The sequence below is a fragment of the Candoia aspera genome, chromosome 3 (genome assembly GCF_035149785.1).
Source record: "Candoia aspera isolate rCanAsp1 chromosome 3, rCanAsp1.hap2, whole genome shotgun sequence".
Taxonomy (NCBI): Eukaryota; Metazoa; Chordata; class Lepidosauria; order Squamata; family Boidae; genus Candoia; species Candoia aspera.
In genome coordinates, this window is record NC_086155.1 from 155,779,434 (window position 1) to 155,795,979 (window position 16,546).

A 16,546-nucleotide genomic window follows, 5' to 3' on the forward strand; every position below is an offset into this window, starting at 1 on the left:
GCACAAGACGTATATGGAAAATATTAACTTCACTTTCACCATTTGATTCATAAAATGCTTACTGTATGGGATACTTACTTTTAAAAAGGCCAGTGAATTTCTTTTGACAGTAACTGAGCCCTTCATGAAGACTACTACTTTGCAATAACCTAGTTCTGACATAATTGCTTTAAAACTCTTTGTAGTACTTAGAACAGTTTGATTTTCTAAAGAGTGATTTTTTAAAACAGTTTATTCAATTTAAGTACTTGTTGCAGGCTGTTTCTGATGCCATTGCTGCCCCTTAAATTCCACAGTTATTAGATTGGAAGAATCAGTTGAGGTTCCTAAAGTTTTATGTAAAATTGAAGAAGTGCATAAAACTGACAATCACACGTTCAGGTGAATTTGGAATGAGATGAATGCTGTTTTTGTGAACCAAAGGAACGTCATGTTAAAAACATCATTTTGCTCTTAAAATGAAGTTAATACAACAGAAAATTATATTTTATGCATGCCATACAGTTCAGAGAACATTAAATAAGTGTTGTGTGCAATTGCTTGGTTAATGGAACTGCAACTTGGAATTGGAACATAGACTCTTATCACCTGGCCTTAGTCTATTATTGTCACATGTGGGGCTAAAATCCACAGGACTATAAAATTGGCTTTAGAACACTTATTGCTGGCCAAGGATACATATATTCAAAGTGAAAGGATGAGATTTCAGCAATTTAGTTGATTTTTTTTGGAGATGTTTTATACATGAGATAAATTAAGGGTGTACTTCGCATGCAACAGAAAAAAAGTTTTGCTTTGAATGTGGAACAAACCTTCGCATTCTAGGTTTGGTTCTGCCAAATCATTTTAGGTCAACCATGTCTCAGCGGAAATGAAATCTGGAACAGTGGTGTTTCAGGTTTCAGATGGAACAAATAGAGCACTATCCTTTCAGCAACAGCCAGTGCAACGTATTATGTCACCAGCTTGTCCAATCTTCCCAGTGCCCTTCATTCCATCCTCCCCCTTCAGATGCCATCAGTGGCCCAGCATGACATATGCCACCGACTCACTCACCTCCCAATTTTCCCAGTGTCTTCCATTCCCTCCTCTAAGTCATCCACAACCAGATGCCTTGTAGGGTGTTTGACTATGACTCCCATCTTTACCAGCCACCACAGCCATACTTTGCAGTTATACTTGATCACACCTGGAGAGCTGTATGTTGGGAATACTGCTGTGGCTAGCCAAGGTGGCTAGCCAAATTTACCACTGCTTTCAAGGAATGCCACTCCTTCAATTAATGAAATTCTTAGAGCAGGAGAACATTTTTTTCCAGCTCATAAGCAAGTCTAAAAAAATGGTCAGTAATGAAAAGCAGAGAACCGCTACACTGTTTGAAGCACTTTTTCTGAATCTTTTTCAAAGAGCACAGAGCCCTATCAATCAATCCAATCTTCTGGTTTCATACAACACACTGAATCATAAGCTGTAAGCTGTTTTGCACAATACACTTGACTAAAATGTTCTTGGCTAGTTTGTGGTTTGCATGTTGTATGATCCCAGCCTATAAGATTCTATTTATGCTTGCAAGTACAGAAGGGCAACCAAAATCATCCAGCAGAAGGTACTGACTGGAGACAAGTTTGGAGTAATAGCCAGCAGGGAAAGGGTTAAACACTCCTCTAATCCCATTGCTATTTTGCTCTAAAATTCCCTTCCCTTCAAAGGAGATTCAGGGTCTCTTTCAAACAGTTTTTGAACTATTGGGGTGGGGGGCAGGGAGGCAAGGGCCCTTAATAGTAGCCTTTGTTTTCATCTAACTCTCCACCCCACCTGATTTTAATTTAATAGTTCCAGTATATTTTTAAAAACAATAGCGAAATGGAGCTGCCACATTTTAACAGTTTGCAGATATTTTAAACATTATAAAACAAGAAGCAATACATGTTTCTGCCCACTGTATCATACAATGGAACTACGTCCAATCTTATCCCTTAATTAATCCGCATTTTTTTTCTCCTTAGAAAAAATACACATAAACTGAAGTAAGACCCCACACAGAGCAATCAAACATAGTGGATTTGTTATGATCTGTACATCTGTAATAGAGACTGTTACACCAATACTTACTATTACAAAAGTCAATAATGTTATAGAGTAAGGATTGCCAAGAGTTTCAACACAGTCACACAATGAATTTAATGTTCTTCAATCAGCCTGGAATCAAGTGGTCTGCTTGGAAGCATTATATATTACTCAACTTCTGGACAGATTTAAGCTTCACTAGTAAAAGTATCCAGAACAATTTGGCTGTCCTTGGGACAGTTACTGTATTATAAATGCCTTGTAACAATGTTATCATTTTCAGCTGGTCTGAAAGAAATTATTTAACTGAAAGCATTCACTGAACATTTGCCAGTCTTAAGCATATAAATTCTCATTCAATCCTTAGCTTTCCTAGATGAGATTTAGTGACACGCTTGTGTTGTGCGCCAGTTACGCCCCTTCCTGGAGTGAGAGGCCCTTCGAACAGTCAGTCACTCATGCCCTGGTTATCTCCCATATAGACTACTGCAATGTGCTCTACATGGGGCTACCCTTGAAGCGTATCTGGAAGCTACAGCTGGTGCAAAATGCAGCCATGCGGGCGATCTTGGGTTTCCCAAGATCAGCACATGTCACCCCTTTGCTCTGCGAGCTGCATTGGTTGCCAGTATGCTTCTGGGTCCAATTCAAGGTGCTGGTTATCACCTTTCAAGCCCTACATGGCACGGGTCCAGGTTACCCAAGGGACCATCTCTTCCCCATATCAACCCATCCCTCCTAGTCACGCACAGAGGGCATGCTATGGACCCCGTCTGTAAGAGAATTCCATCTGGCAGGGTCCAGGAGGCAGGCCTTCTCTACAACAGCCGCCGTCCTTTGGAATATCCTTCCCCTGGAAGTGAGATTGGCTCCCTCCCTCCTGGACTTTAGGAAACAGCTAAAGACCTGGTTCTGTTATCATGCCTGGGGCGGGAGAGAGAGTAGTCATTCCTGGGGATGGTTAGTTTCTTAGAAGGACCCTGCTCTGCTTGCAAATCACAGAGAACTTCCAGCCATTGGGGTTTTTAACATATTTATTTTATTATGTATTATAGTATTTTACAGTTCTATATGTCCTGATTACCAGGAAACACACTGAGGCGAGGACTTGGTCTCTAATATTTATTAGTAGTACTTAACAAGAATCCTAACAAACTGAGAAAGCGTGGGAAAACCCAGCCATATAAACCCCAAAGGTTAAGGCGGTCCCGATCTGTGTCTCTTTGAATGGCTGAACAGTTCCTCAGTGCTACGCATGCGCTTGACAGTCTGGGTGAGAGCCCCCTGCTCGCCATCCTTACTCATGACACTATATTTTTCTTAATGTTTTATTGTAAACCGCCCAGAGTCCCTTTTGGGAGATGGGCGGTGATAAATTTGATTAATAAATAAATAAAACACCACTGCCATCTGGCCTAAGACCATATTACGTGAACTTGAACTGCTGTAAGGATCAAATCAGATACGGACAGAGGGCATATTACTTTGGCAGCAACTTTCAAAACCTTATACAATTTGATTTTATTACAGAAAATACTGCTTCATATGGAAAAGATATAAAGAGAGTTGGCAATAAACACAGTAAAATGGCAAATATTTAAAGAAAGCTTTATTTAAAAAAAACATTTTAATGTATACATAGTCATTTGAGAAGTCATAATCAAAACAGAAGTTACTTACATTGCTGTTTTCAACAGCCAAAGTGCACTGGTTGCATGATAGCATACAAATTTACTTTATTAAAATTTACAAGCACCTGAGTTACCTACAAATTTATTCTGTATACAAAAATGGAAATGATCATTTAATAATTTAGTCATAGTGCGCATGGTCAAGAACAGTTTTTAACTACTGTTCTGCCAAAGCCTCGCCAATTAGCTCAATAGTAAGAATTCCACTTTTATCTGTCTCTACCACCAATAAGCATTTGAAAATGCCTGGTGACATTGGTTTGAATTGGACTGGTAAGTTGCAGTAGTGGTGACATCTGTGAAAGAACAAATATAAGAATTAGATGAGCATTTAGCCAACTTCTTCAATTTGACTTAGATTTGTGGAGAAAAAGTAAGTTCTAGAGCTCTATTACCAGCAGAGTATTTCCTTATCAAAATGGCTAGAATATTTCAGCTTGTCAGCTGGTTGTGCTATTCTGAACAGGGAACAGAAACAATCTTTATAAAGGTAGTCCTTGGGTTACAATGGCAATTGGGACCAGGACTGCCATTGCTAAGCAATATGGTTGTAAAGCATGACTTTACGTGACCACATTGCTTAGCGACAACAATCCCAGCAGTCCCAGTTGCCATTGTAATCCCAAGACACATGGATTGTTAAGTGGGAAGCAGAGGGAGTCCCAGGTAAGGAGTGAGGGGGTGCTGCAGGGGGTGGGGGAGGCAAGGGGTGTCCTGGCGCAGGCTGTGTGTGAGCGAAGGGAGGCTAAGGGAAGGAGGGTGCCGAGCAAGTACAGGGAGGCCGGGTGAAGCAGTGCACTGTGCCACATGTGTGCGGGGAGGCCAGGAGGACTTACCTGAGCAACTTGTGACCTTCCCTGCTGGCTTCTTCATTGACTTTGCTTGTGGGAAGCTGGCAGGGAAGGTCATAAATGGTGATCACCTGACCGCAGGCACTGCAAATGTCTAAGTGCAAGCTGGTTTCCAAGCACCCAAATCACAATCACCTGACTGCGGGGGTGGTGCAACATTGAGCACTAATTTTAAGTACCACTCATTTGGCACCATCGCAACTTCAAGCGGTCGCTGAATGAGTGGGCAGTAAGTGAGGACTACCTGTAGTTAATAATGACTACAATTTCTTCTAAAACATTAACGCTATTCAAGAGAAACATACTTTATATATCTGACAAGTAAGGGTGCCTAGGGCCATCAAATAAGCTAAAAAGAAGCTAGAACTGGGTAGGCAATCTGTGGCTCATAAGCAGCATCCAGCATATTCCCAGATCGTCCTGCCAAACCTTGGCAGCAAACTGAACAATTTTCAGTATTGAGATTTTCCCCCTTAATACAAAATTAAGAATAGCAATGGACATGTTAAGTTTCTGTAAGGCAATTTACATTTCTTTAAACAAAGAAAGTGGGGGGCAATTACAGTCCCACTTACTCTGTTATGTCGTTACGTCACCAGGTATATTCCTCTACAGTTCTCAGAGGCCAAAATATTTATTTAAAAAAAATGTGAATCCATGGACTAAGAAGGATTGCTTGCTGCTGCTATAGGCCATAGATGACCAATATTTTCACCCCAAAGGGTGATATGCAAGTATTTAAATGCACTCACACTCACTAATGTACACATAGAAGCACTCTGTGCTCCTCCCTCCCAGTGACTTAAGTAAGGGCACAAGAAGGAAGGGTTCAACAGTGATCAATTGACTGGTAGGGATTTGATCACAGAACCAGTGATCTAACTTATACTAGTCAAATGATTATGTTAATCAGGAAAACTCTGTAGGTCACTCTTTAATGGCCAAGGCTGCAGGTTACACACCCACATTATAGACAGTGATTCTCTTGTTGACTAATCTATGTAGAGTTCCAGAGTATTTACTGTGGCCCACTTTGAAACTTCTGTAGATAAAAAAAGGCTAAAACAGTAAAATATTTCATAAATTTTCATTTTCACAAGTATGTAATTTTTTTAGGTACCCACCCCTCTTATGATTCTGTTGGTACAAAATGTATTTCATATTACTACTAATTATAAAGTGTTTAACAATAAAGGAAACTGATAATGCTCTTTATTATGAAATCTAGAATGACTGGACTTTTGGAAAAAACTAAAGCAAGCCAAAGCTAAAGCAAACAAATATCTCCATATATATTCTACCAGTCCCCTTTAAGAAAAAACATGTTCACTAACCTCAAATTATAATGGGAATGCTTGATATAAAAAGGCTCTCCAGGACTTCTAAAGTTGAGCTGTAATTTAATAATTGTTTAAAATATTTGTGTTATTTTATTCATTACACTGCAAGTATATAATCTGTCAGGAGACATAAATTTCAATTAAAACATTCATATGCAGGTTCCATAGAGAAAAAAATTGTAATCATTAAGCTTGCCCTACAAATTATGATACACATTCCAATTCTAGAATTTAAATTTCATATGGTTTCTAATTTTAATAATTATTACTTTCTAACCAAAACAGGTATGAATACTAGAAAGTGGATTAGCAAAAGACAGTGGTCCAAACAACTTTAACATGAGAACCAGTATTAAGCATTAGGTATCTTAGTGTGAAGCCTTATCAAATGAAACTTTAAACAATGCTTAGAAGTCAACTTACCTGGCAGGAAGACGTAGAATAATTCTTCATGCTGATTTTCAATGTACTTGATTCTCCAACCCTAGTTGGAGGAAATATATAGACATCTTCTTGGACATACACCCCTTTCCTGGGTTTAAAAGAGAAAAAAACTACTAAAAATAATCCTTTGTGTTTTAACAAGTATTTGTAATAATTGAGAAGCTTCTTAAAGCTACAAAATATCTTCTATAATCAGACCCATACATGTCACTGTTTTCATTTTAAGAAACATCTGAATTATTTTTCATGCATCTTTTTCCAATTCTTGTACTAAGATGTTTAGTTGAGCAAAGGGTATTCAGATGTAGGCTGCTTCATAGTTCCACATCTCTTGTTTATTAAGGGTTCTGAATGTAAAATATTCTTTCTCCTAAGAAGATTGTTCTTTGTTCAGGAAAGTCTACTCCCTGGGAAAAGTCTGTATAGGATTACAGATTCAACAAGCTTTGATTTTTAGGGTATCATGACCGAAAAGCAACATTTATATTTTATCAGACATTATGGCAGGAGTCACATATCATGCCAACCCATAAATTAACCCATGGTTTATAGAATAAGCCACAGGAGCTTGGATTGTACATCATGTTATATCATAAACTAGGGTTCATAAATCATAATGGATAGTTGACACTTCACACTAAAAACCAAACTACCCAAATCTGGCTCAGGGCAAATCTATGGCCTCGCCCATATTACATAGCAGTTCTGTATAATAGGTTTTGTGGATCTCATGAAGTACTACCAAATAGAATGTTTATTTAAAACACTGACAGCATTTACTTTTTTTTTTTACAAAGAATGAGTATGCAGAAATGTATTTTATAAATCATCCAATTTACATACCATATGTTGTGATCAAATATACTGGGGTATTCTCTCCTTTGCGATACATCTCGAATATTGATTTTTACCAATGCCGATGTGGATACTTTGTTTTTTACGTGTTTATTGCTTAGGATGCCCTATCACAAGGAATAAATAAATTACAAAATATAATAAATTAGAGAAGGACTATGCTTCTGTTACCTATGAATTATTCAGAAACAGGAACAACCAATTAATTTTATTCTACAGAAATTAAGTAAACCAGAATAGTTTCTTAAAACTGATAGCTTCACACTATCATTATACTTGCTAGAGTGTAGAAAAAATGTAAGAGGTAAGTGCTAATATTTTATCAAGTGCTGGTATTTTACAAATTTCACAAAAACATTTGTATTTAAGTAGTTCATTTTAAGGCTTTAATCAGAGAGCAATTAGACACAAACAATCAAATTCTTTACCACAGAGGTCTTCTTGTTTTCATTCTTCTTCCATTCTGTCAAAGAAATCAGTTAATTATGAATTTAATCCAAGCAAAAATTAACTATATCATTCATATACTTACCATTCCACAAAACTGAAGCCTGTATTTGTCTGTCAAATGAGGCTCATGAAATGGGTGACATTCAAGATCCCAAAACTGAGAATAATGCCCTTTATCTCTAGGCAAAAAGGACACTATAATCTATCAAGAAATAAAATTAGAAAATCATATATGTATAATTATTTTACCAAACTTGATTGCATTAATAGAATGGTGAATTATATTTGGACTATAGCTGATATTATAAATGATTTTATTTTCAAAGAAAAAAGAAAAAACACATTGCAAAACTTATTATTATTATTATTATTATTATTTAGATTTAAAAAGCCACCCATTCCATTGGACTCTGGATGGCTTACAAAATATAATTATTAATTAAAACAATTAAAAACATAAAATGAAACAGGACAGCCTGGAGTAAAAACAACCATTAAAAGTAAGCACATCCACACTCCCCTCACAACCCATTAACCCCAGGCCTGGGATCAAAGCCAGGTTTTAAGGGCTTTTTGGAACCCCAGGAGAGAAGGCGCCATCCGCACCTCTGGGATATTATTCCAGAGGGTGGGGGCTGCAGCACAGAAGGCACATTTCCTAGGTTCCATAAGGTGATAACATTTAATAGAAGGGACCTGGAGTTCACCAACTCAGCCCGAATATACTGGGTGGGCAGAAACAATGGGAGAAAGGCAGTCCCTCAGGTAACCAAGTTCTATGCCATGAAGGGCTTTAAAGGTGACAACCAGCAGCTCGAACTACACGTGGAAACCAACTGGCAGCCAATGTAGCTTGCATAATTTCAGGTAAATATTCCAGTCTTTAGTATAGTATTGCTATTCTCTTTTGCATCACACAGTAAGTCACTTGTTGAGATGAGCAGCTATAGAAATCAAATCAAATAAATAAATAAATAAAGACCCACAGGCATTACTGAACACAGACTTTAGTACAAGCATCACTTACAAAGGAGAATACATGGTCCTACATGGTCCTTACTAGAAGTTCCTCTGGTTTGCAGATATTCCAGACCAGTTTGTTTAACCAGTTTGCTGACTTAGCTACAACTGGGTGGGTTCAGACATGCTAAGTTACAAACCATGGATTGGGGAGTTGGGTGGCAAATAAATTTTATAAACAATTAAACAATGCCTGGGGCATATAGCTGATACTGAAGCAAAAGTAATGTAATGTTAGAGTTTATCCTGCCTTTCTTTTTTAGGACCTCAAGGCAGGAAACTTAACACTATTTCTTCCACTTTTCTCAACAGTCCTATAAAGTAGTTTGGGCTGAGAAAGAGCAAATGGCCCCAAATTCCTCAGTGAGCTTCTGTGGCTGAGTGTGGACTTCAACCTGGGCCTCCTCCATGCCAGAATAACACATTAATTAGTACCCCACACTGGCTCATTATGATACAGGAGAACATGTGAACTACACAGCATTCACAAAGTAGGCAGAGGGCTGTCTAATAGGGCTCTAGCAAATGGATGCAACAGCTATAATGGTCCTATAATGGTTCATATGTGTCTTTACAGTAATACTTTCCTTGGCCTAGAAACCTAACAAGCCTCTATATCTACTCTGCAGAAAAAAATGTATTAGAAAAATATATCCATTTTGTTTATGAGCCTTTTTCAGCCATTTGGGAGTATAAAGGCTGCATCTATCGTTCTTTGCCATCACCTAGCGGTCACTGTGAAAAATACATTACACAGAAATGGTTGGGATGGAACAGGTGGAGACTGAAACTGATTGTAGGCACTGGAGATGGCAACAGCCTAGTTTCTCAGAAGGAGCTGTCCTATTGTCTTGTCTTATGCCTCTGATCTGTTCCACTTCCTTTTTGTAAGTTTGTGTAGCAAATACACTTCACTGTGAATCAAGAAAGGAAAAGATGCCATAGAGAAAAAGGAACAGAATTTTTTTGCAGTGGGCCAAAGACTTTAGAACATTAGTACCCTCTGAAAATAACAGAATGAAAATGAACTTTTGATAAACAGGTTCTTAAAGTAGAAAACATTGAAGAAGAAATGTTTCTAAATCTATTCAGGACAAAGAAAGGGGAAGATTTTACCAGAAGGAGATATAAGAACCAGGCCACTGTGATTCCCCGTATTCTGAACAAGTTTAGTTATCTCACTTTTAATATTTTTCTTTCAAAACCAACAAAAAACTCCTTATCTTGGGCATCTATTTCACCATTCTTTTCTGCTCAGCTGCCAGATTTGCCCCAGTATTTGGTTTTGCTGTTTATTCGTTTAGTCGCTTCCGACTCTTCGTGACTTCATGGACCAGCCCACGCCAGAGCTTCCTGTCAGTCGTCAACACCCCCAGCTCCCCCAGGGACGAGTCCGTTACCTCTAGAATATCATCCATCCATCTTGCCCTTGGTCGGCCCCTCTTCCTTTTGCCGTCCACTCTCCCTAGCATCAGCATCTTCTCCAGGGTGTCCTGTCTTCTCATTATGTGGCCAAAGTATTTCAGTTTTGCCTTTAATATCATTCCCTCAAGTGAGCAGTCTGGCTTGATTTCCTGGAGGATGGACTGGTTTGATCTTCTGGCAGTCCAAGGCACTCTCAGAATTTTCCTCCAACACCACAGTTCAAAAGCATCGATCTTTCTTCGCTCAGACTTCCTTATGGTCCAGCTCTCGCAGCCATATGTTACTACAGGGAACACCATTGCTTTAACTATGCGGGCCTTTGTTGTCAGTGTGATGTCTCTGCTCTTAACTATTTTATCGAGATTTGTCATTGCTCTTCTCCCAAGGATTAAGCGTCTTCTGATTAACTGACTGCAGTCAGCATCTGCAGTAATCTTCGCACCTAGGAATACAAAGTCTTTCACTGCTTCTCCATTTTCTCCCTCTATTTGCCAGTTATCAATCAAGCTGGTTGCCATAATCTTGGGTTTTTTGAGGTTTAGCTGCAAGCCAGCTTTTGCACTTTCTTCTTTCACCTTCATCATAAGGCTCCTCAGTTCCTCTTCACTTTCAGCCATCAAAGTGGTATCATCTGCATATCTGAGATTGTTAATGTTTCTTCCAGCAATTTTAACTCCAGCCTTGGATTCCTCAAGGCCAGCTTGTCGCATGATGTGTTCTGCATACAAGTTGAATAGGTAGGGTGAGAGTATACAGCCCTACCGTACTCCTTTCCCAATCTTAAACCAGTCCGTTGTTCCGTGGTCTGTTCTTACTGTTGCTACTTGGTCGTTATACAGATTCTTCAGGAGGCATACAAGATGACTTGGTATCCCCATACCACTAAGAACTTGCCACAATTTGTTATGGTCCACACAGTCAAAGGCTTTAGAATAGTCAATAAAACAGAAATAGATGTTTTTCTGAAGCTCCCTGGCTTTTTCCATTATCCAGCGGATATTGGCAATTTGGTCTCTAGTTCCTCTGCCTTTTCTAAACCCAGCTTGTACATCTGGCAATTCTTGCTCCATGAACTGCTGAAGTCTACCTTGCAGGATCTTGAGCATTACCTTACTGGCATGTGAAATGAGTGCCACTGTTCGATAGTTTGAACATTCTTTAGTGTTTCCCTTTTTTGGTATGAGGATATAAGTTGATTTTTTCCAGTCTGATGGCCATTCTTGTGTTTTCCAAATTTGCTGGCATATAGCATGCATTACCTTGATAGCATTATCTTGCAAGATTTTGAACAGTTCAGCTGGGATGCCGTCGTCTCCTGCTGCCTTGTTATTAGCAGTGCTTCTTAAGGCCCACTCAACCTCACTCTTCAGGATGTCTGGCTCTAGCTCACTGACCACACCGTCAAAGCTATCCCCGATATTGTTATCCTTCCTATACAGGTCTTCCGTATATTCTTGCCACCTTTTCTTGATCTCTTCTTCTTCTGTTAGGTCCTTGCCATCTTTGTTTTTGATCATACCCATTTTTGCCTGGAATTTACCTCCAATGTTTCTAATTTTCTGGAAGAGGTCTCTTGTTCTTCCTATTCTATTGTCTTCTTCCACTTCCGCACATTGCTTGTTTAAAAACAATTCCTTATCTCTTCTGGCTAACCTCTGGAATTTTGCATTTAATTGGGCTTATCTCCCCCTATCACTGTTGCCTTTTGCTTTCCTTCTTTCTTGGGCTACTTCGAGGGTCTCAGCAGACAGCCATTTTGCCTTCTTGGTTTTCTCTTTCTTTGGGATGTATTTTGTTGCCGCCTCCTGAACAATGCTGCCAACTTCTCTCCAGAGTTCTTCCGGGACCCTATCTACTAAGTCCAGTCCCTTAAATCTATTCTTCACCTCCACTGCATATTCCTTAGGAATATTAGTGAGCTCATATCTAGCTGATCTGTGGGTCTTCCCTAATCTCTTTAGTCTGATCCTAAATTGTGCAAGAAGAAGTTCGTGATCTGAACTACAGTCAGCTCCAGGCCTTGTTTTTACCGACTGTACAGATGTCCGCCACCTTTGGCTGCAAAGGATGTAGTCAATCTGATTTCGGTGTTGTCCATCTGGTGAAGTCCATGTATAAAGCCGTCTCTTAGGTTGTTGGAAGTATTTGGTTACAAGGTCACAAAGTTAAAAGTAATCTAGCTAATAATGGATGGCAGATGACCCTTCAGCTACATTAATCCTAAGAAGACTGCATGGATACCAAGTAGGGCTGTGCAGACATTCAAAGGGCAAAGTGTAATTCAGAGCACCCACAGAGCATCTGTTGGAAACATCTTAAACCAAGCACATCTTTTCCTGGTTTCGCACATCAGCTGTCAAGGACAGCCATGTGAAATTAAAGACATAGATGCTTTAAGGTGTTCCCAGTAGGTGGTATGTGTGTACCTAATCACATTTTGCCCTTGAAATCCTGGCTCTCCACAGCCCTAGTAACATGATAACAGAGAATAATATGAAGGAAGAAGGGAAGAAAACTATGTTTCCCGAATTCTAGGGGTAGCATAAGGGGCAAAGATAATGGAACAGCAACTACTCCAAAATAATTGTGAATGTGAAACATTCATTTTGTGCAATGTATTCAAAGAATAATACTTTCATACATTTCGGACTAAATAATAATCAAACCTTACTGAAATTTTGATTTATTTTCAAAATAGATGCTTCCACAACAGTCTGAGTTTATTCAGGTATACTATTATCAATTATAACCTAGAACTTTGGGACATCTTGTCTTCTTTTAAAGTAAAATCAGCTGAAAATGCAATGAATTAATATGAACATAATAAACTAGTAACTTACTTTTTCTTTCCCACAAATTTCAAGAGTACCTGAAAGATAGGAACACTGGAAAGCAGCATACGTAGCTCTGTAAACCTCTCCACTTTCATCAACTCCCTAAAATTAAATAATTATTAATCGAAACTATTAGTTGTATAAATCAATATTTGAATAATCTTTAACTACATTGCTTTTGATTTGCTAGATATGCTGAGTTTCAATAAGATATTAATTTCATGGCATAACCACTATTTGAAAATTGGTTTTCCTGTTTGCCAATACTGTTATCGCGAAACACTTTAAATTATTTCAAGTTTTTACTAGTTCTATTGTGTACAACAATTTCTAACAATCAATTCTAAAGTTTTTTTAAAAAAATAAAAAGCAGGTAAACTTAGCAACAGAGCCATACAAAACAATTTACCCACAACTGCTCTTCTGATGCCATTACTGATTTTCTGCATATTATGTTTAACAAACTTTCCCTGAATGTAAGAAAATACTTTCTTATTAAAGCAAATCAGTAATACAGAATGAAATATGCAGTTTTCTGCAATAACAGGAAACATAACTTTTTGTTTGAAAGTAATTTAATACAAATGATTTCATTTTCTGATTTGATGTAAACTTTTACATCAGCAATGTGTAAGTTAGCAATAGCTGTAATTACATTAGTTCAGATATCATGGTTAACTAGTTTTTCAACTGAAGAATGAAAAGCATGTTAGCCCACATGGTGCTTTGAATAAACCATGTTTAATAATCAGTTGCAGCCATTCTCATGACAGTAAAGAGCAGTGAAATAACTAAACAAAACAAACTGCTTAAATGAGCAGGTTATTATTTTTTTACTAGAACTTATCTAGAATTTTTTCTTCCAAAAAGGAGTTTTCTTGTCCCAGTCTTTGAAAACCAGATCTTTTTTTTTTTTTTTTACTAACCTTGACATAAGGTGGTGCAAAAGAAGTCAAAAACCACTTCAAATTTTCATCTCCATTATTTTCAATCTCTAGATATTTCTCTGTAAAACAATATAGCCAAACAACAACATGCTGATGGTACATTTCACAACACTCACAGAAACAAGCAGTTTCTTGAAAATCTAAGTTGCTAATTTGGTCAGGAGTGATAATAAATTACAACTATTGTTGCTTTCTACAGAAGACCAAGGTCAACATTAGAATGCAGTTTTCTACTGTTCAGTTGGGCTGCACAGCACTTTGGATTTAATATTCCAAAGGTGCTTTTGTAACATGTGGGAATACAATTATTCCATGGATCTCCCACACCTTGAAGCAGCTGAGTCTTCAGCTGCTTTCAAGTGATACAGACAGACGTTATGTTCTTGCTCCAGCATATTCTGAGGCTTTTTTTGAAAGCTGAATCTGAAGAGTTGCACATCGGTTCATACTTTTCAGTTGTAAGACCAGCACTCATGTAAGTATTTGCGAGATAAAAGACTTCCTCTACGTGGCAGTGTGCAGCATAGCAGAAGTCTGAAAACTGCATATGATTTTGAGAGGCAGATGAGGCTCATTTCAAAGTGGGTGGGACCTTTCAAATTAAATAAGCACAAAGACTTGTCCATACTTACATACACACACACACACACACACACACACACACACTGTGCAGGCTACAGGAGACCATAGTTTTTAAACAATTTTACACTATATTCTATGGCAAAGGTAGAAAGGTCCAATTTGTAAACAATTATACAAATACCAGGTTTATATTACTTCTGATAACCTGACATTCAACATTAGACAAAAAGTGCAATGACAATGATTGTTTGCACACTGCACTAAACCAGGATTTGTTTAAACAATGGTTTATTGGCTAGATTTATATCACACGCCAAATTAAAAACTATAGTTAAGATACCACTATGACTGGATTTATAACACATACAAAATGTAACTAAATCAAATCATTCGGTGTCTTAGTGTGAAGTGTGAACCCAGACAATAAATTGATTTACAATATAGCATCTTTCTACTACCAGCACACCTTATCTTTTCTATTTAAGGGTTGAGAGCCGCAAATATTAATTCACCAAAAGATAGTGAATAATCTGTAATGATACAGATAGATAATGATATGTATCTTTGAAGACTTTTTCTTTATGCAGAAATGGAACAATGGAAGTTATTCAATTACTTTCTTCATTATTCAGAAGTATGAAATTAATCAAGTTGTCTATCATATAATAACAAGCTGGGAACCACACAATTGTCAGCAGGAAATGAAGCTATTCTAAGATATAGGTTGCCTGTTTCTCAATGGTAAGCTTTTGGATGGTGATTCCAAGGAAGAATTGGGCATACATACCCGTGCTGTTTCTAGTTTGATATCTAAAGGATTAAGCCATAGTACTTGCATTTAGATATAACAGAGAGCTCTGGTTTAATACATGCCAAAAAAAAAATGAACAAGAGAGATGTTTGGCTATAGTGCTTTTTCCCAGCATCAAAAATAGCTTATGAAACCAGGAATGAGTACCTAAGTGAACCAATGGCTGTTATAGAGTTCAAATGAACTGAAAATGTCCGTGTGTGAGTGTGCGTGTACGCTTTGTATCTTAAGTCATATTAAAAGATGACAGTTAAGGATTTAAACATTAAAAAAGGGCAGCAGGAGAACATTTAGATATATCAATAGACAACAGCAAAAACTATCTTTAATACTGGGAGATCAATTTTACTACTGGGATAGAAAAATAGTACATTGGATCAGTGCCTTTTTGCAGACGCATTAAATGCAGTATCCAATCTAGCATAAGCGGCTATGTTATAACAGTTAGGAGTTTCCCACCACATATAATGTAATGCTTTCTGGCCTCTGGGCTATAATGAAAAGTCAGTTTGCATTTGATCTATATTCCACACATAGCTAATTTTGTCAACCACACTGAAATGGTGTATTAGACCAAATTAAATTAATGGAAGGAATCTGAGTAGGATTGTCACAGTGTGACTGGGTTCTTTAAGAACTGGATTTGTATTTAAGGTTACAGGATGGCAATTGGCACAGAGAAACCAAGACAGTGGAGGCTTTTATGTGTCTACTTTACTATATACAGCAAAACTATTTACAATAGGTATTTACAACAGTATTCCATCTTCCACTCGGTGTTGGCTTTCTTCTTAGCTCTCCTTCCCAGGACTATTCCATTCACTCTCTGTCTAAATGCTTAACTTCCTCCCGCTTCCCTTTGTCTCCCTTCCCCATTTCTAGGATCAGATAAACACAGTAAAAGGAAGGAGCTGCTGGATTTATGAATGTGTGTGCTCAGCACTGCTTGTCTCCTTTCCTTGGATCCACTCAGCCAATTATCGTTTGTGTCTTCTCCACTGGGGGATGAACCTCTAATTTTCTGCCCAGTCCTTCCCCAAAGACTAGGGCTTCGCCAAAGACTCTGACCCTCTGTCCATAGCCAGTTGTCTCCCTCCTTCCCGTCTGGGTGAAGATTTCATCTCTCTGGGAATTCACTTCTCTTCCTCCAGGGAAGCCTGTTAAATTTTCTTCTCCCTCTCCAACTCGGGAGCTGACAGATGCTCTGCACAGTCACATCAACTTTACTC

At 38.1% G+C, this 16,546-nt stretch overlaps 1 protein-coding gene across 1 annotated transcript in view; it reads right to left on the bottom strand.

Annotated features, from left to right (window-relative positions):
* Positions 1–3,786: 3,786 nt before the first annotated feature.
* The window catches only part of CEP192 (centrosomal protein 192), a 75,901-nt gene continuing 63,141 nt past the window's right edge, over positions 3,787–16,546 (bottom strand). The window contains exons 41-47 of the mRNA XM_063299954.1: positions 13,904–13,983; positions 12,984–13,079; positions 7,781–7,900; positions 7,237–7,355; positions 6,373–6,481; positions 5,944–6,002; positions 3,787–4,054 (exon numbers count right to left, since the gene is read on the bottom strand). Of these exons, the coding sequence (XP_063156024.1) occupies positions 3,916–4,054; positions 5,944–6,002; positions 6,373–6,481; positions 7,237–7,355; positions 7,781–7,900; positions 12,984–13,079; positions 13,904–13,983 (722 nt within the window). The 3' untranslated portion in view covers positions 3,787–3,915. The remainder of the gene's footprint in view (positions 4,055–5,943; positions 6,003–6,372; positions 6,482–7,236; positions 7,356–7,780; positions 7,901–12,983; positions 13,080–13,903; positions 13,984–16,546) is intronic.